Consider the following 21,769-nt stretch of genomic DNA (forward strand, 5'->3'; position numbering starts at 1 on the left):
GAGTGGAACCAAAAGCATTTTGTTTCATCAAGTCCTCACCTCCAATTGTATTCAACCTCACTATTCCATCACTATTTCCACACTAACTGCTCTTCTGATCTTGCTAAGTGCATGTCACCCCTCCTCCCACAGCCTTGTTGCATAAGACCTCTCAAATGCAAGAGTTTGCCAGTATTCTTATTTTTTTTATCCTTTTTAATGGCAAACTCTCAAATTTCCTGCCTGATGCTGTATTTTTCTCCAGCCTATGACTTGAAAGCCTTCAAGAGTAGTGTTTCAAGACACTTCTCATCATTTTAAATATTCTTTTGGTCTGTGTTCTTTTGGGACTGTATTCTTCAGTGAGGATTCTCCCTTTTGTTTTTAATGTTTTTTTGTTGCCCTAAGCCAAAACCACTCTTAAATAAAAATAACATAAATAAATAAATAATTAAATAAATAATATTAAATAAAAGTATGTAATAATAATAATAATAATGAGGAGGAGGAGGAGGAGGAGGAGGAGGAGGAGGAGGAGGAGGAGGAGGAGGAGGAGGAGGAGGAGGAGAACAACAACAACAATAACAGTAATTATATAACACTTTGCATCAGATTGTCATCCCTTAAACAGGAGTGGCCAACACATTTATCTCAATATGAAAATAAGAATACAGAATCTGAGGTTCCCAATTCCCTCCATCTGCCCCTTTAGTTGCCTTTTACAACAAGTAGGGAATATAGTGGTGGTAATCTTCCAGCCCAGCCTCAGAGTGTAGGACCAAGCTGCCTCTCTTTACCACTGAATAATAATGATAACAGCAGACAGCTACTACAGTGTCAGTGGATGAAGTTGCAACTCACCATTTCAAATCACTAGTAAAGAGCTGTCAACTCAATCCTCTGTAAAACCTGAATGAGAATGAAGTTCCCTTCCCCTAATTTCTCCATGGCAAGTGGAAAGACTTCCACAAAGACTTACTATGTTTTCACAAGGCATACTTCGATAAAAAAAAATAATTTCATTACATCCTGGAAAATCAAGAAGGAACGCTCAAAACTGCTGCATAATGTGTAAGAATATGAATGCCTTCACCACAAACTGTTGCAGCCTGCCTGCAAAGTTGCACCAAAATTTTTCTCCTATGGCAGCCAACATGGGCAGCAACCTTGTTGATTTTGACTCCTCCATGCCCCAGAGCCTTCTCCACCTTGCTTGTGGTGGCTCAGACCATTTTTGTCCCTTTGGTGAAAAACAATAGGGAAAACCTGCAGGCAGGCAATTATTGGGATAAAAGTTTATCTGTGCAGTCTGGTGTGGCCTTGAGCCACTGAGGTTTTGTTGTCATCATGTGATCACACCATTATTGAGGATTTGCCAGCACTCATCATTAGGAGCTGGACAGAAGCATGTAGGTTTTACAGAGGACCGAGTTCAGAGCTGCTGACCAGCGACTTCAAGTGATTTCATCCATTGACAATGTATTACTACTACTACTACTAATGATAACAATAATAGCAGCTACTTAATATTATTATTATTATTACTATTATTATTATTATTATTATTATTATTATTATTATTATTATTATTATTATTATTATTATTACTATTATCATTATGGAAGTAATATAATAATAAAATATGTAATAATATATATGTATCTATATACATGCACATTTATATATGTATACACAAATATAACTGAACTTAAACACACATATATGCATACAAATATTTGATCTACTGTACAGCCAGCCCTCAACATTGATGGATTCATTACTTATAAACATACACATATACATACAAATATTTGACCAATTTTGAGAAAAATCTAAATACTTATTTTAATTTTGACAATCATCATCTCAAGACTTTGAGGCCAAAGCCAACCAGCCTGCCAGTTTACCTCAGCAACTTCACAGTGTTCAAGGTGCCAAACCTCTGCAGTGTGTTGCTCCTCTGTGCTTACCACACCACTTCAACACATTAACAAGTATGTGCAATGATTATTGTGTGACAGGAATAACTGACACCTGAAACACTGAGGAAAGTTTTATAAACATACCAGTCAGAGTGCAATTCCACAATGAAGTTTTCCACAGCAACAATGGGATGTTGAGGATGGATCTGTCCTGTGGATCTGAGGTAATTGATCCTCCCCTCGGCAGAGCTGAGTGCTGCTTCAAATCCAACTGGCTGAGCTGCTATTCCTTGTGCCTCGGCCTTCATGCCACTGAAACGTTCAACACGCTGTATGCTCACCATTGTACCTGTTGCTCGTCAGTGTATGCTTTTCTGTCATTGATACGTTTCTGACTTCTGACCATAAATCTACAGCCAATAAAATGCCACAAGTACATAAAAAATGTATTTAACTATTTACCTATTAATTTATTTATTTATAAAAAAGTTTAATTTAGTACATAAGAATCAAGAATCAGTAACATTCTTTACCATACTGTGGCTTTTCCAAAACTCATCTGGAAGGCTTCCCTGATTGCACCAACTTTGACTTCTTTGTCAGATGCAACAATAATATCCATGTCTCCACCAGAATCTGTGGACACAATAGAATCCACTGTTGTAGGAGAAAGCAAATGTACTGAAATAATAAGACTGAATAATGTCAACTTCTAAGTAGACGAAGATACAGCAAAACTATTCTCCGGGGTTAATACAAGTAAAGGCATTTCATATAAACCTGTTGGGAACATTTGTCTATCACATATTCTCTTTCTTCTCCATTTTCATCACATTTGTCTGCACCACTCACTGCATCACACTTTTCAGATGACTATCTCCTTTTCTTCAGTGACTAAACAATTCTCCTCATCTACAATGAACACACTTAGGCTGTCCTGCAACAAAAATCTCATTTAGAAATTTTACAAATCTCACACCAAAACAACTTCCATAGGGTTAGGTGTTCTGTGTCACCTCCACCAGTATCTTTCCTCTTCCCAGCTGCTAATTATATACAGGGGCCTTATCTGTCCATGTATGGAGTACTGCACCCACATATGGGGAGGTTCAACTTATACATTCTTCCTAAACAAGGCACAGTCAAAAGATTTTTGTCTTGATTTTCTCATCACCACAAAGTTGCATCTTTTAATATCTTATATCATCATTTCCATCATTAATGTTCTTTCCCCCTCCTGCGGCCTCAACGCACAGAAATTTCTACTTCTTTTCATCCCTATTCTGTTCCCCTCACTATAGCAAAAGTTAACCCTCACTCTTTCACCTTTTTCACTGGTAAACTCTGAAACTTTTTCTGCTTTTGTATTTCCCCCCCATGCATATGACTTGAACTATTTCAAAAGAGGAGCATCAAGACACATCAGAAACTAAACTGGCAGACTCTTCCACATCTCCTCCTGTTTCTTTGGGTGTGGCATTCTAGACTCTTGACCAGCCTCCATGGCATAGAAGGGAGAGAGAGAGAGAGAGAGAGAGAGAGAGAGAGAGAGAGAGAGAGAGAGAGAGAGAGAGAGAGAGAGAGAGAGAGAGAGAGAGAGAGAGAGAGAGAGAGAGAGAGAGAGAGAGAGAGAGAGAGAGAGAGAGAGAGAGAGAGAGAGAGAGAGAGAGAGAGAGAGAGAAAGAGAGAGAGAGAGAGAGAGAGAGAGAGAGAGAGAGAGAGAGAGAGAGAGAGAGAGAGAGAGAGAGAGAGAGAGAGAGAGAGAGAGAGAGAGAGTCTTTCACATACAAGATAGTTCATTAATAATACTTTGAACATTGTTTCCACAACAAATTATTTAAATTATATAATTACGTAAAAATTCCTTCATCTGGGGATCGAGGGTAGTAATCATTGAGTCCATGGAAGTCTTGGCTCGCTCTGCTACACGATGCCCCACATTGGATACGGTGCCACGAATCCAGCCAAACCAGCCACGACCTTCCTCTTTCTTAGCAGATGCCACCACACCAGGTGAACCAAGGTCAACAGAAGCAGTGGCATCTGCACTACCAGCACTGCTTGGGAAATAAGCACAATCATAACTATTGCTACTACCTGAAGCATAAGGATCACTACAATAGAAACTAACTTCAGCTGAAGGATGCATCACTGAATAAGTGTCTATATGGCCATGTGATTTGCTGAGAGAAATATTAGCTTGCTCCTGCTGCACTACCAAGCAGGGAGGTGTTGGGGGAGGAGGGGGGCAATGAAGGGGATTGCCGGGCACATACAGAGGGTAACTGTGGTGGCGAGAGTGTGTTTTCTGCCTGAAGGAAAGAAAAGAAAGAAGATGACACTATCAGGTTACATGAGAGTATACTGATCTTTGATTACTAACAAAAATAAGACCAGAGATATTTTTTTATAAGATGAAGATTTTCTTTCCCCTTCAACCATGCTTTTATATATGATCACTTGTTACCAACTTTTCCAAATCTTTTCATCCTCAGCCTTACTGGCACTTGGGTGTAAGCAATCCAATACCCTTTGAACTCTGATTCTGATTGTCCAATAACTACTTTCATTTCCTTAAAGAGGTGCTTTTACTACAGAAAGTGATTTTTTAGAGATACATTTAGCTATTCTTCAAAGATAAAGTACCAGACTTACTAATAAAATTTTCAGAAAGAAAAAGTAATAGATTGGTTGTAAAGTGAGACGAGACAAGTCACTGTCTGAAGTGATGGCTACGAGTAGAGTGCAGCCTGACTAAGAGTATATTACACAGCAATGACTGAACCTCATCCTCACCGCTCCTAAAAACTAATTAGAGCTTCCTACACAATGCAAGCATGAAGAAGTAAGAAATATTATCTGATGGTATTCTCTGTTTTTTGGATGGCAGCAGGTAGTGATGGTTATGATGCAAGACCATCCAAGTGTCCAGAAAACTCATGGGATGGAAGGAAATGTAGTCAATATCCACACCTTATTAATACAATGCTAAAGGAAGGGAGGAAACTTCCATGTACAATTCTATTCAATAACTTACACAAATATTTTACCTATTAGATCAACAAATACTGAATATTTTCCATGACCTCAGTTTGTAATGGTTGTATGGTGCAGAACTTCACAACTGTATGTAATAATGAAAACCTGGCAGGCTTTTGTTTACCATTCCCTGGATTTCTTCACAGTCTTGTCTATCTTATTATGTGTTAGAAATCTTAAGATGATGAATACATGAGAAACTTACCTGTTTAGGGCTGTGGCTGGCTGGTGACCGAACTATTTATCTGTTTGGGGCTGTGGCTGGCTGGTGATGGGACTATTTACCTCTTTGGTGCTGTGGCTGGCTGGTGATGGGACTATTTACCTATTTGGGGGATGTAGCTGACTAGTGACAGGACTATTTACCTGTTTGGGGGCTGTGGCTGACTGGTGACAGGACTTGACATGTTGATTGGCTGAGGTACCTGAGCTGACTGTGATTCCATGGTGGGCTCTGCAGAGTGGCTTTGTAATGACATGGGAGGAGGAGCAGGAAAAGGAGAGACTTCTGAAGGCACAAAAGTACTGCTTGAGGGTTCTTTCCCTGGAGGTGAAATGCCAATGCCAGGATTAGCTGAATAAGGAAAGGCCATTTCAGGATGGGAAACAGCAGAACTGCCAGACAGAGGGACAGAGGGACTTCTTGGGGCAGGAATTGCTGAGTTAGTAGTGGGAGAGGCAGGAGAAGTGAAAGGAATAGATGGACCATGAGGGTGAGAAACTGATGCACTAGGAGGAAGAGGAACAGATTTTCCAGGAGAGGGAGCAATGAAAGAACTTTGGGGAAATGATTCTGGGGGGACAGAGGAAGCAGGAGGAGTGGCAGATGGGAGTGGAGAGGTTAAAAAGGAGGGAAGTGCTGATGGAGGTGCCACATTGGTCAGCACTGAACTGCTTGGTGCTGATGGATCTGAAACAAAACAAATACCTTGCTACAGTATAACAAATGGAGATTAAGTACTGTAAGTTTAAAGGCAGCATTATCATTTACCCTTAAATTTCTTATTAATTCAGACTGAGCACAAATTATTCAAAAATTTTTCAGGAGTCCAAATCGTCAAATCAAACTTCTTGAATTTCATCTTCCAGTGTCTATAGTTGATGCCAAATAAAGATGACAAAATTTTCAGTTGGTGTCAGCTTCTGCACACCATCCAACTAATTTGATCAGGTTGTATGGGAAAGTCGAGCACTGATAATATCTTACCTGGCAACTCAAGACAGATGGTGGCCTTAGGCACACTCACATATTAATGGTTTTAGTATAGATTTGACAGTTGAGTGATAAGGAGATATTTTTCATGCATGGATTCCCAAGTTGACTTCCATAAGTTACTGCTGCATACCTTTCCATATCACTTACCAATGGTGACTAAACTGCCCATTACTGGTGACAAAATAACATCTGTGCCATTTGCTGAGAAATAAAAATAATCAAGAAACAATTAGTATTACTGGAAATAAAGAGAGAGAGGGGGAGTTGTGTACTGGCGGATCAGGAGATTCAGAAATGTGACCGAGGTTGTGACATCATAAACTCACCAGGAACACAGGGCTTCTTTCAGTTCAATTCCTTTGCAATTGGGTGAGGATTACATTCTATTTCTTTTTTCATAATGTTCAAGGTTCACTGAAGAACTTTCTTCCCTACTTTCCTAATCCAGGCCTCATTTTATGCTCTGGCATAGTCATGTGGCCACCATCTCTGAACACCATTGACCTACTAATAGTATACAGTTCCCTCTCAAACTTCAGATATATTAATGGTTTCTTAAATGTTTTTATTCCACAAGGCAATGGCAACCATAAATGCTATTTCATCACCAGCAGTGGACAGTTTAGTAACCAATGGAAGGTGATATGGAAGGATATATATATTAGTAACTTGTGGAAATCAACTCTGGAATGCATGCAGAAAAAACATCTCTTTGTCACTCATTTGTCAAAGCTATACTAAAACCATTAATATATGAGTGTCCCCAAACCCACTGGCTGTCTCGAGCTGCCAGGTCAGATATCATCAGTGCTCTGCTCTCTCATACAATGCGTGGACACTGCCAAGAATTTTCGGGCCAACTGTAGTTTTCAGAAGACCTGAGAACAGTGAGCAGTCATGACACTTCTTTTCAAATTCAGGAATGAATAAAAACATTCTGTCTTTCTATATAACAAGCTTCAAACTTCAATGTGATTCTCTAGTTGAATGATTCTGGGTTTTTCCCCTTCACTTCAACTATGACCATATCAAGCCTGTTGCTGAAATTCTCTGCAATAAGGTTTTATATGTAGTCTCTGGCCTTGATCCTCAGAAGGCTTACAGAGCTGATGGAATCCCTCCTATCACTCTCTGTACCTGTGCTTCCATGCTCACTACCTGCCTGCTCAAACTTTCCTGGCTTTATCTATGCTCCTTATTGAAACTTTGCCTACACTGAATCCATTCCAATTTTTCACACTACAGACCTATAGCTTTGATTTCCAGTCCTTCTAAAGTTTTTTGTATCTCCCTATGTTGACTTGTCCATCACATGACAGGATAACTGAGGACCTGCAAGGGTTGGTGCAAACCATAGGCATGCTTAAACAACATATTTTCCTTTTCATCTCTTCACTTACTACTGTCCTTTCTTTTACCATACACCATAGAGATCCAGGCAGCTTCCAGTCATACACCACCATGATTCACCACACCTGCTGTGCTTCAATGTTTATACAGGATCACTAATGTAAAGCCATGGCTTTACATTAGTGATTCTTCAAACAACTCTACATGCACCTAAGTACATGCACACCTTTCTCTCAAAATTCTAAATTACACCAGCCTGAGTCCCCATCTGGCAAGGGGACCACAAATGTCCCCAGGTCGAACTGCTCTTCTGGTATTGACCCTAAGTGTCTTGACATCCCACTCAACTTTTTCTTCATTAACTTCTGGAACATTTGCAGTCTTAGATTTAATTTTCAATCTGTAGAACACCACCTCTCCTCTTCTAAACCTCATCTTCTTTTCCTCACTGAAACACAGGTGTCTGAGGCAACTGACAGTATCCCCTTTTCTTTTCCCTCTTACTTTCTTCATCCTAATTTTCAGTCCAAAGCTGTATGTTGCATTTATGTGCACAACGACTTAAGTTGCTCTCATCCCCATGTTCTTGAATTTTCCAAATTTTCCACCATCTGGCTATGACTACAGAGTCACTCTCAAACTAAATTTATCTGTGCTGTATACCTCTCACCTGACTCCTCTGACTATACATTTTTTTTTAATACTTAACTTCCACATTCTGACTCTCATCCTTTTTGTGGAGAGCTCCATTCTTGGAGACTTCATTGTTCACCACCAGCTTTGGCTTTCCTCTCCCTTCACTGACCATCCTGGTGCACAAGTCTTTTGATATCCTCCACGACCTAGAGCAATTGGTGCAACACCCTACTTGTATTCCTGACCGTTTTGGAGATACACCCAATATTCTTGATCTTTTCCTAACTTCTAATCCTTCAGCCTATGAAGTTACTCTCTCTTCTCTGTTGAGTTCCTTTGATTACAATCTCATATCTATATCTTGTCCTATCTCTCCAATCCCTCCTGAGGATCCCCCAAAGCAGAGGTGCATCTGGCATTTTGCTTCTACTCATAGGGGGGACCTGGGGAGGTATTACTCTAATTTTCCTTGTAATGACTAATTGCTCTTCTGATCTTGCTAACTGCATGGTTCCCCTCTTCCTGCGGCCTTGCTACACATGACTTTCTTCTTTCTCTTACCCCTATTCTGTCCACCTCTCTAATGTATGAGTTAGCCAGTATTCTCTCAGTTTTTCATCCCTCTCTCTCAGAGATGCAGCATTTGTAAAAAAAAAAGAAATTCACACACACACACACACACACACCTAACAGACAATGTGATGAGAGAGATACAGGTGGACATAAGTGAAATTTAAGAAGATTATGAAAGATATGGATGTAAGTAAGGCTCAAGGACCAGATGGAGTGTCCAACTGGATACTTAAGGAATGTTGTGAACAACTGGCAGAAGGTATACACAATACCATAGTATGTTCTTTTAAGGAAGGAAAAATTCCTCTAGACTGGAAGCTGTGCCCATTTTTAAAAGAGGTAATAAAGAAGATTCATTGAATTACAGACCAGTGTCCCTAACAAGTGTGGTGGCAAAAATAGCAGAAAGAATAGTTAAAAACAGATGGATGGAATATTTAGAAGAAACACATACATTGACTGACAGACAATTTGGTTTCAGAAGTGGAAGATCTTGTGTCACGAATTTAGTGAGCTTTTATAGTAGAGCAATTGATATAATTCAAGAGAGAGAGAGGGATGGGCAGACTGTATTTATTTAGACCTAAAAAAAAAAAAAAAGCATTTGATAAGGTACCATACCAGAGACTGCTATGGAAAATTCAAAACATAGGGGATTTGCAAGAAAACACACTGAATTGGATTACAGACTTCTTGAGGGATAGAGAAATGAGAACAGAAATAAAGGGAGAAAAATCAGGATGGCATAGAGTTACAAGTGGAGTACCACAGGGGACAGTCTTAGCCCCCATAATGTTTCCAGTGTATGTCAACAATATGGTGGATGAGGTTGACAGTTATACAAGTCTGTTTGCAGACGATGCAAAATTATTGAAGAGAGTGGGAAACAATATGGATTGTGAAATATTAGAGAAAGATCTAAATAAGATATATAAATAAAGTAAGAAATGGGAAATGGAATTCAATGCAAAGAAATGCAAGGTGATGGAATTAGGAAGAAGCAAAAGAATATTGACAAGTTCCTACACCATGGAAGAAGTGGAAATAAAAAAAAAAAAGACTTGGGAATTACAATCAGTGATAATTTATCACCAGAAAAAACATGTAAACAAAATAGTTGGGGAAAACCTATGAGTTACTGAGAAAGATGAAAGGGGAATTTGCTTATATGGATGAAGAGATGATGAAAAAAGTTGATGGAATATGTGATTCAACCAAAACTGGAATATGCCACAATTGTTTGGTCACCCCATAATAAAGAAATAAGGAAAACAGAAAGGATCCAAAGAGCTGCAACCAAATTGGTACCAAGTTTGAGAGATTTAACCTATGAAAAAAGATTAAGGAGATTGAAGCTTCCATCATTACAAGAGAGAAGAGAAAGAGGAGACCTGATTGCTATATACAGAGCTTTAAAGGGTAAGGATCAAGTTGACAAAGAAGACTTATTTGTGTGGGACTCAGGTGATACAAGAGGACATGGAGTGAAATTGAAGAAAACAGCAAGTAGAAGAGATGTCAAGAAATATGGTTTCCCAAACAGAAGCATAGAAATATGGAACAACTTAGATGAAACAGTGGTACAAGCAAAAAAATAATCATGAATTTAAAGTTAAGCTGGATGCTTATAGATATGGAGACAGGACAGCACGAGCATAGCTCTTTTCCTGTAAAACACAACTAGGTAAATACAAGTAGGTAAATACACACACACACACACACACACACACACACACACACACACACACACACACACACACACACACACATTCCAACTCAAGATCATCAATGTTTTCTTGCAGTTCTTTAATTGCTCCATCCATATAACAGTCACAGAGGCACAGGAACTTCACTGTATTTCAACACTCAATCACTTGTTCATCTCCTGATACATAGCTTTGCATTCTGATATAAAGCTTTCACCCTATCCAGTAGTCACCCATCCACATGATACACCTTCAGTATCTCTACAATGCTCTCTAATCACATTTACTGCACCATACTGTTTCTACATCCTTCTAGGAACAAAAGTATAAAATGTACAAACATTCTGTATAAAATGTACCATGTCCACGTTCAATGCGGACTGGGAGGAGTGGAGACGAGCGGTGAGTAACTCTGTCAAAAACATCTTGTGCCTGGTGGAGGATGTCTTGTGTGTTCATCTTTCTGTATGAGATCTCTTATCCTCTAAGTATGTCTTTTCATTAATTTTTTTTTTTCACCTCAGCAAGTCTGAGATGTCTTTATTCAGTGAGAACAAGTCATGTCACATCCCAATGAGCCACTGCAATGTCACAACTGTCACTTCAGTGATGCCTATAGTGCCTGCAATTCATGAAACCAACAAATACAAAATTATGTTGCATTACTACAACATGTGCAACTGTCTCCAGATAACTGCCACACAGTTTTCTCCTTAATAAGGACAAATTGGAGGAATGATCACTGTTTTGTGAAACATTCATTTACAAGTGTCTAGTTACTCAAAGTTACCATTACCAGTCAAGGTAATTCACACACAACATCCATTTTCCGAAACATTATGTAATGTTAAATGTGTTTTTCTAGATATTTTTATATGGTTTCATTATATATAGTTATCAACACACAATTATTATGAGGTATAATACATATTACAAGTCACAAATGTGCATTTTGCAACACTTCCACTTTTTGATGATAACACTTCCACTTGTGTGTGTGTGTGTGTGTGTGTGTGTGTGTGTGTGTGTGTGTGTGTGTGTGTGTGTGTGTGTGTGTGTGTGTGTGTGTGTGTGTGTGTGTGTGTGTGTGTGTATTTACCTAGTTGTATTGTACAGGGCAAGAGCCAAAGCTCATTTTGGCCTGTGTGTGTGTGTGTGTGTGTGTGTGTGTGTGTGTGTGTGTGTGTGTGTGTGTGTGTGTGTGTGTGTGTGTGTGTATATATATATATATATATATACATATATATATATATATATATATATATATATATATATATATATATATATATATATATATATATATATATATATATATATATATATATATATATATATATATATATATATATATATTATATAATATTATATTAATGGTGTAGAGAAATGTGCACCACAGCAGTAAAGAATGAGTGAAGGGTGGAGACTGAGTAACAAGTACAAGGCACAAGTTGTGTGGGAGTGAAGGAAACCTTTCAAATGCTGCACACTGACCCACTTATGATACTTCAATTCCATCCTCTCTTTCTCTTACCTCACTTTTTTCCATCAAATGTCAATGCCAGAGACTACTAGAGACGGAGGGCACATCTACACATCTATCCAATTATTCTATCATGCTAGCTATATGTGTATATCTTTTGTTGCACTTAGCCTGTGGCAAATTTTCTATATCTTGTTCAATAGATACTTAAAATTTACACCAATTTCTTTTTGTTAACTTTTCCAAATTTGAAAATTCACTGTTCATAAATGGGAAGGAAATTGAAATATTGCAGCAGTGATTTTATTGAGCTTTTTATGAACTCATGAAATGTACAATCCATGCACAACCAAGTTACTGTGCCTACACCCCTCAAAGTTCAGGTCATTTTGAGGAAAAGGCCTGCAAAGTTTGACCAAGTTAGAATATGTATTCTGTATGTTTGGGGAGGTAGATGATGAAAGATGGCAATCACTCAACACAGCTTTTTATGTACCTTTGACTGGTGTGCAAAATGATCTTTGTGTGATCCCTACCCCCTTTTTTTCTTTTTCCATTCCCCATTATATTCCTTTCCACACACCTCTATCAAAAATTCAAAAACTCAGTGTTGCCAGGAGTGTAATATGGCTTGTGTAGCCAACTGTGGTGTGTGATATGATGTAACTGTGAGGATGAAACTGGCTCAGGAGAAATTTTGAATCCCCTGTACTATGAAGATCAACGTGCTATACTGTTCACACATGGAGCCTGAAGGTGAATGGGACAATGGTGACAGATAAAGAAGGAATCAGAAAGGAGATGAAAGAGTTTTGGGAAGAGATTGGTGGTGTAGGCAAGGTACTGGAAGTGAGAGAAGGGTTTGTGATGTTGGAGATGAAGGATGCAGATGATCAGAATGAAAGAATCAGTAAGGAAGAGGTGGAGAAATATGTGAAAAAGAAAAAGAATGGGAAGGCAGCAGGACCAGATGAGATACACTATGAGCTGTATAAAAATGGAGAAGTGGTGACTGATAGGATGACTGACTTATTTAACCAGGTGTGGGGAAAGGAGTGCCAAGAAAGTGGAATGAATGCAGAGTGACACTGTTGCATAAGGAAGGATACAAGAGTAAGAATGAGCTGAGAAACTATAGGCCAATTGCTTTAATGAACATAGTAAGTAAAGTTTTCAGTCCAGTGATGAATAATTTGTGTAAATTGATTGCAAGAGCCAGAGCGTTAGGTAAAGAACAGAACAAATTATATCCTTGGGGTGAATCTTTTTATTTTAAATTAATTAATTTTTTCTATTGTCATAAGCATACATATCATATACAAATTATATGCATTACAAATACACATGTGAATAGTTTGATTGACAATGGTATATTTTGCCCTCCTCTTTTAGATATTTATTCAATTTATAATATGAGGGCTAGTTTATTTGACATGATTTTTTTTAATTATATGCTGTCTCCAATCATACTATTTAATAAGAAAAACTACCTAATATCTTTACATGTCACTTAAATATTTCTTGATTCTATAACAGTATGTTAATAAAGAACACCCATGATCTATCTTCACTGTCAATTCATTCCATACATGTGTTGCTTTAAATTTAAATGTTTTGTGTACCACTGCTGTCCTGCCTTGTGGCAGATGAAGATTGCTTCTCTGTCTGGTGGGTTAAGCGTGGATGTCTCCACTAGTGGTAAACACATCTCTCAGTGCTTGTGGAACCAACTCTTTTACAAGTTTATTAATCAATTTTACAACACAACATTTATAAAATTGAGAAAATGGTAGTATTTTGACCTTTTTAAACAATGGGACAGAATGATTCCTGGGTCTTGATGATGTGATAATCCAAACTGATCTCTTTTGTGATTTTAAAACCTGCTGAATACAACAATAATTTGTTGTTCCCCAAACTTCCACATCGTAGGTAATGTATGAATACATAAAACTATTGTATTGGTTGATCAGAATTGTGGTGTTAAAAAATTCCTGATCCCAATACTTTTTGCTGTTTTATTTTTTGTGTAGTTTATATGTTGTGACAGAGAGAATCTATATTTATCAAAAATTACTCCTAAAAATTTTGTTGATTCAACATTTTTAACTTAACCTTGTCGATATAAACATTTACTGAATTAGTTTTATCAGGTTTAGCTCTATTCTTAAAAATCATGTAGTGAGTTTTTGTGACATTCAATGAGAGTTCATTTGCATGAACCCAATCTGTCAGCTACATCAACTCAAGATTAATTAGTGTAACCATTTGATCAATATTTGAACCTTTAGAAAAAATTTGTCATCTGCAAAAAAGTATTGGTAACAATATTGTTAAAATGTTAACAATATTGTTAATGTACATGTATATCAAGAACAGTATAAGTCCCAAAACTTATCCGTGTGGAACACAAACCAAGATTTGTGAGGAATTTTATTTAACTTTATTGAATGATAAATGTTGGTATCTGTATCCCTATTCCCTACACGAACTCCTAATACAAAGGTCTGGTTTAGGAGCAATTCTGAGCCACCTGTAACACAAAGATCAAGATCAAGATCACTGTTGTTGTTCAAGAACACTGGAAAGGAAGAATGCAGATGAACTGGATGAAAGAATCAGTAGGGATGAAGTGGAGAGGTGTGTGAGAAGGCAGAATAATGACAAGGCAGCAGGTCCAGATGATATACCCTATGAGTTCTACAAGAATGGTGGGGAGGTAGTGATAGACAGAATGACTGAGTTATTCAACCAAGTGTGGGATGAAGAGAGAGTGCCAAGAAAGTGGAATGAGAGCAGAGTGTGTCTGTTGCATAAGGGAGGATTTAAGTGTAAGAATGAGCTGAAGAACTACAGGCCAATTGCATTAGTGAATACAATAGGTAAAGTTTTCAGTGCAGTGTTGAATGAGAGACTGTGTAAATGGATTGAGACAGCTGGAGTGCTGGGTGAAGAACAGAATGGTTTTCGTAGGAACAGGAGAGCTGAGGACAATATGTTTGTGGTGAATGAAATGATTGAGAAGAAAAAGAAGGATGGGGGTAAATTGTACCTAGGTTTTTTGGATATAGAGAAAGCTTATGATAGAGTGAACAGAGAAATGTTAGGTAGAGTCTTAGAAAAGATTGGGTTGAGTGCAAAGATAGTTAACATAGTGCAAAGTATGTATGTGGACACAAGAGCTAGATACAGACTAGGAGACAGAAACAGACTGGGTGAAGAGTGAGAGAGGAGTTAGGCAGGGCTGTAAATTGTCACCAACCCTTTTTAGCCTGTATACAGAGGAGCTAGCAGCCAGGATGAGAAGAATGAATGTAGGGGTAAGTGTGGGGAATGATAAAGTATGTGTGCTCCTTTATGCAGATGATGTAGTTGTTATGAGTGAATCGGCAGATGAGCTTCAAAGTTTGTTGGATGTAGTGGATGGCTATGGTAAAGACTTTGGAGTAAGGTTTAGCAGTGAGAAAAGCAAAGTAATGATTGTGAATAGGTCAGAGGATGAAAGTAATGTGGTATGGAGACTTGGAGAGAATGAGTTGAGACAGGTGCAAGAATACAAGTACTTAGGGATGTGGGTGAGTCCTAGTGGGTGTGCAAAGGCAAAGAATGGTATGGTAAACCAGTGGGTAGGTCGATTGGGAAGCGCGGCAAGGATAAGAGCAAGTAAGTATGATGTGTTGAGAGAAGTGTGGAAGAGTGTGGCTGTGCCATGTATAATGTATGCTATGGATGTGATTGCATGGAATGAAAGTGAAATTGATAAGTTAGAAGTGGGCCAGAATAGAGTAGCAAGGATGGCACTGAGTGCACCGAGGTGCACAGCAGTTGAAGCCTTGAGAGGTGATATGGGATGGAGCACCTTCAGAGAAAGACTCACAAAAGCCACACTTAGGTACAAGATTAGGCTTGAGAGAATGGATGATGCAAGAATAGCAAGGAAGGTGTACCTGTGGAATGAAACTGGAAGCAAATGGAGGAAGAGATGCATGAGAATGACAGACAGGAATGGATTGCAAGTTGTGTGGCCGATAAGAATGGCTGGTAGGAATCAAAATGAGCGTGAATGGGTGGTAACAAGAGGAGGCAGAGTGGGAGCCGAATGGGATGTGAGAAAATGAAAGAATGAGATAGACAAAGAAGTGAAATGTGTGGGACTGAATGAATGGAAGAATGAAATGGAAAGAAAGAAGACCCTGGAATGGTACAAGGAGAAAGAGGCCCCGAGGTATGAAAGGTGGTATGATGAAAGCCTGGGCGGTGATCTTCTCTTCCGAGCGAGGGCACAGTGTATGGATGTGAATGCAAGGAGTTACAGGTGGTCTGAGTCCCGCAGCAAAGTGTGCCAGATGTGTGACATGGGAGAGGATGAGACGGTGGAACATGTGGTGCTGGAGTGTGAAGTATGCCAGAGACAGGAATGAGATGATGCAAGTGATACTGACTGAGTTAGGGCATGATAGGAATGAAAGAGTGGAGAAGACAGGAAAGAAATGGATGGTATTGTTGCTGGGACTGTGTAGAGAGGCCAATGAAAGGATGATTGAGGCAGTGAAAGAGTTTCTGGAGAGAATGTGGTGTGCCAGGTGTATGAACAATTAGGATAGAGGATGCCGTTCGTTTCTCTCTTTTTTTCCTCTTCTACAGGAGTTGCCGATCCAAAGGCCTGGCTCAGGAGTGATCCTGTGCCACCTGTACCACCATCAAGATCAAGATCAAGAAGTAGGTGAGTTAGGTGAGATGATTAGTGTGAAAGAAGGATGTGTGACACTGGGAAGGAAGAATGCAGATGAACTGGATGAAAGAATCAGCAGGAAGGAAAAGGAGAGGTGTGTGAGAAGGCAGAAGAATGGCAAGGCAGCAGGTCCAGATGATATACCATATGAGTTCTACAAGGATGGTGGGGTGACAGAATGACTGAATTATTCAACCGAGTGTGGGATGAAGAAAGAGAATGACAAGAAAGTGGAATGAGTGCCAAGTGAGTTTGTTGCCTAAGGGAGGATACAAGAGTAAGAATGAGTTGAAAAACTACAGGCCAATTGCATAAGTGAATACAGTGGGTAAAGTTTTCAGTGCAGTGTTGAATGAGAGACTGTGTAAATGGATTGAGACAGCTGGAGTGCTGGGTGAAGAACAGAATGGATTTTGTGAGGAGAGGATAGCTAAGGATATGTTTGTGGTGAATTAAATGATTGAAGAAGAAGGATGGGGGTAAATTGTACCTAGGTTTTCTGGATATAGAGAAAGCTTATGATAGAGTGAATAGGGAAATGCTAGGTAAAGTATCAGTAAAGACTGGGTTGAGTGCAAAGATAGTTAACATAGTGCAAAGTATGTATGTGGACACGAGAGCTAGATACAGGCTAGTAGACATAGAAACAGATTGGGTGAAGAACAAGAGAGGAGTTAAGCAAGGATGTATATCATCACCAACCCTTTTTAGCCTGCATACAGAGGAATTAGCAGCCAGAATAAGAAGAATGAATGTAGGGGTAAGTATGGGGAATGATAAAATATGTGTGCTTTTTTATGAAGATGATGTAGTGGTTATGAGTGAATCAGCAGATGAGCTTCAAAGTTTGCTGGATGTTGTAGATGGGTATGGAAGAGACTTTGGAATGAGGTTTAGCATTGAGAAAAGCAAGGTCATGATTGTGAATAGGTCAGAAGATGAAAGTAATGTGGTATGGAGACCTGGAGAGAATGAGTTGAAACAGGTGCAAGAATACAAGTACTTAGGAATGTGGATAAGTCCTAGTGGGTGTGCAAAGGCAAAGAATGAAAAGTTAAGCATGGTAAACCAGTGGGTAGGCCGATTGGGAAGTGCGGCAAGGATGAGAGCAAGTAAGTATGATGTGATGAGAGAAGTGTAGAAGAGTGTGGCTGTGCCATGTATAATGTATGGTATGGATGTGATTGCATGGAATGAAAGTGAAATTGGTAAGTTAGAAGTGGGGCAGAATAGAGTAGCAAGGATGGCACTGAGTGCACCGAGGTGCACACCAGCAGAAACCTTGAGAGGTGATATGGGATGGAGCACTTTTAGGGAAAGACTCACAAAAGCCACACTTATGTACAAGATTAGGTTTGAGAGAATAGATGATGCAAGAATAGCAAGAAAGATGTACCTGTGGAATGAAAGTGAAAGCAAATGGAGGAAGAGGTGCATGAGAATGACAGACAGGAATGGATTACAAGTTGTGTGGGCGATGAGAATGGCTGGGAGGAATCAAAATGAGTGTGAATAGGTGGTAACAAGAGGAGGCAGAGTGGAAACTGAATGGGATGTGAGAAAATGGAAGAATGAGATAGGTAGAAAAGTGAAATGTGTGGGACTGAATGAATGGGAGAATGAGATGGAAAGAGGACCCTAGAATGGTACAAGGATAAAGAGGTCCTGATGTATGAAAGGTGGTATGTTGGAAGCCTGGGCGGTGATCTTCTCTTCCGAGCAAGGGCACAATGTATGGATGTGAATGCAAGGAGTTACAGATGGCTTGAATCTTGCATTAAAGTGTGCCAGATGTGTGACATGGGAGAGGATGAGACAGTGGAGTATGTGGTGCTGGAGTGTGTGAAGTATGCCAGAGACATGAATGAGATGATGCAAGTGATACTGACTGAGTTAGGGCATGATAGGAATGAAAAAGTGGAGAAGACAGGAAGAGGGTGGTTGGTGTTGCTGCTGGGATTGTGTAGAGAGGCGAATGAAAGGATGATTGAGGCGGTGAAATCAGTTTCTGGAGAGAATGTGGTGTGCTAGATGTAGGAACAATTAATGTAGAGGATGCTGTTCCTTTTTCTTTTTTCCCCTTCCACAGGAGTTGCCGATCCAAAGCCCTGGGTTAGGAGTGATCCTGAGCCACCGCTGCCACCAAGATCAAAATCAAGATCATTGCTGCATCACACCAAATGTGAGGACAAAACACACACTTACTTAGTGCTAGGCTATGTGGCTGGCATAAATTAGTGTTTTTCAGAGTTTTCAATACACCATGTTTTGCAATCCTCAAGTTTAACACTGGCTTTGAAAGAAAGCAAGCAAAAAACTCAAGAGGATACCATATACCAAGATAATTTACAAAATAATGACATGAACAGTTGTCTGGAACCTAAGTTGTTCATAAGTCAGGAGTATCTGTATTATACTTTACAGTACCAGGCATGCTGCCTCAAGCTGCTGCACAGAGCTCCAACTGGATTCCTGTCATACAAACCAGATCTTATCCAGCTTATGAAGAGTTTGTCTGAATGCCTGACAGTCAAATATAGCCAGTAATCTAATAAATAAATTTCTGATATACAGTCAAATATAGCCAGTAATCTAATAAATAAACGTCTGATATAGTCACCAAATGCCGATCTTGCATCAGGGCTGCAGAAGCTACTCTGGGAGTGCGTCTTACTTAAGGCCTCTCAGCAAGCATAAAAAATGGGCTGGCACAAATTGACTTATTGACACAACAAGTGCATCTCTTCTCACATGCACCTATAGTAACAATGACCAGTATTAATTACCAGTGTCATTATTCACTGTGTGTTTGATGATGCATAATTGGCTTTTTTCTCTGGTTGAAACACATTTTGTTATGTTCATGCTGTGGTGTTTGTAGTGATGAGTGTGAGGCAGACAGGTCACAGTGATATCATTCAATCATAGACCTTCATGTCAGGCTTGAATGGTGCCAATGTAACAAAACATACGAGTTTGAATACGTGAAACTTCCAGAACCTCATACGAAAATTTGTCAAGTGAGGCAGTGAGGAATTGTCTTTACACAGGCACAGTGGTGGCATCCCTGCTGCATTCCTTTAACTGCCTTACTGTAAGAATCATAATTGAGCACAACTGCCTTCATGGAGAAGCTAGAAGTCATTGGGCAACAATAAAGGGATGCCACCACTGTATTTGTGAAAAGACAATTCCTCACTGCCTCCAATGACCAATTTTCATAAGAGGTTCTGCAAGTTTTGCATTTTAAATCCACATATTTCGCTATATTGACACCATTCAAGCCTGATGTGAAGATCTATGATTGAATGATGGTGACTTGTCTGCCTCACACTCATCACTACAGACACCACAGTACAAACAGAACATGATGCATTTCATCCTGAGAACAGAGCTGATCACACATCACCAAAGACACAATTAACACTGACACTAGTGACCTACACAATACTGGTCATTGTTGCTATGGGCATGAGTGAAGAGGAAAGATGCATCTGTGATGCCAATAAGTCAATTTGTCCCAGTCCATTTTTTATGCTTGCTAGGAGGCCTTAAGTAAAACGCTCTCTCTGAGTAGCCTGTGCTGTCGCAATGCAAGATCGCCGTTCCCTGACTGTAGTAAGGGTCTGTGGCAAGTGGAAAAAAAAAAGTCTGGGATGAGGGAAGCCAAACTCAACCCTGTAAACAAGGCAATCCCCTCACCCCCAAAGCTGCCAACTCCGTACAGGGGTCTTGTCCGTCCATGCATGGAGTACGCTTTACCTGTATGGGGTGTTCCACTCACACTGCTCTTCCAGACAAGAGTAAAATCAAAAGCATTTCATTTTATCAACTCCTTTCCTCTAACTGCATGTCTTCAGCCTCTCTCTGTTTGAAGTAACATTGCATCTCTTGCTATCTTCTACTACTATTTTCACACCAATTGCTCTTCTAATCTTGACAAATGCATGCATCCCTTTCACCTGCAGCCTTGCTGCACAAGACTTTCTGCCTTCTCTCGCACCTATTCTGTCTTCCTCTTTAAAGCAAGAACTAACCAATATTCACAATCTTTCATCCCTTTCACTGATATACTCTTGAGCTCCCAGCCTGCTTCTGTATTTCCCCCCTCCTATGACAATTTTTTTCAAGAGGGAGGTTTTGTGACACTTCTCCAACTTTGGATAATCTTTTTGGCCCTTTTTTCTTTGGCAACTGGCACATCAGTTGGCCTTTTTTTATTCTATTTTTTTTTTCTCCCCTGGCCAGTACCCTTCTTACTTAATAATGATGATAATAATAATAATAATAATAATAATAATAATAATAATAATAACAATAATAATAATAATAATAATAATAATAATAATAATAATAATAATAATAATAATGATAATAATAATAATAATAAAATAAAAAAAAATGCAAGCCATACCAAGCTGGTTTACTGGATCTTGGCAGGTTTGTCCAACTGCAAAAATCATAATTCCATGGCTTGTATATCACATCCAAGATCTGCTGGCTGAATGCAGGCTGCAGTGAGAGAGACAAGCCCTGATTGTCTCCACCCAGGAGGAAATTTGAATCCAGGACCACTTGATTGTGAGTCAAGCATGCATTTATGCATTAAAACTGAAAAGGCTACATTTAAAAAAGAGGAAGGAGGGAACTGGTTCTCAAAGAGTAAAAGATGAATGGAACTGACTCAATAATCATGTTGTTAGTCCTGAGTCACTATGGAGCTCAGAAAGAGGATTGAGCAAATTTATGGATGGGGTTGATAAGTAGAAATAGTTAGGTATGTTTCATATAGGAACTGCCATGTGTGGGCCTGATGGCTTCTTGCAGCTTCCCTTATTTTATGTTCTAACTGCTACATCACCAAGCCACTATTCATTATCATCACTGCCATCATACACACAAATATGAAGAGTATGGAAGGACAGTGAGGAAGAAATACATAGCCATACTACATGAAGTAACACACTACAAGTATCTTATAAGATATGAACGAATGTAAATGCAAAGGATGAAAGCAAAAAAAATATTAAATGAAGAGAGTAGCTTCCCTGAGAGTCACCTTACCTGGTACAGTGGCCATCTTGTCTACAACCTCAAACCCTCCACTGCTGTTTTCTTGCATCACAGGCTCTCAAG

At 39.2% G+C, this 21,769-nt stretch overlaps 1 protein-coding gene across 8 annotated transcripts in view; it reads right to left on the reverse strand.

Moving 5' to 3' along the window:
- LOC135109027 (protein PRRC1-like) overlaps nt 1-21,769 on the reverse strand; it is a 41,705-nt gene that overhangs the window by 11,819 nt on the left and 8,117 nt on the right. For 3 of the 8 annotated variants that reach the window (XM_064020008.1, XM_064020009.1, XM_064020010.1), the window contains exons 2-6: nt 21,698-21,769; nt 5,307-5,850; nt 3,756-3,961; nt 2,435-2,537; nt 2,046-2,213 (exon numbers count right to left, since the gene is read on the reverse strand). In XM_064020008.1, coding sequence (XP_063876078.1) covers nt 2,046-2,213; nt 2,435-2,537; nt 3,756-3,961; nt 5,307-5,850; nt 21,698-21,755 — 1,079 coding nt within the window. In that variant the 5' untranslated portion in view covers nt 21,756-21,769. Of the gene's footprint in view, nt 1-2,045; nt 2,214-2,434; nt 2,538-3,755; nt 3,962-5,306; nt 5,851-10,780; nt 11,298-21,697 lie in introns of those variants that run through there. The other 5 variants (XM_064020011.1, XM_064020012.1, XM_064020006.1 and 2 more) reach the window with 4 other exon arrangements.

The sequence above is a fragment of the Scylla paramamosain genome, chromosome 18 (assembly GCF_035594125.1).
Source record: "Scylla paramamosain isolate STU-SP2022 chromosome 18, ASM3559412v1, whole genome shotgun sequence".
Lineage (NCBI taxonomy): Eukaryota > Metazoa > Arthropoda > Malacostraca > Decapoda > Portunidae > Scylla > Scylla paramamosain.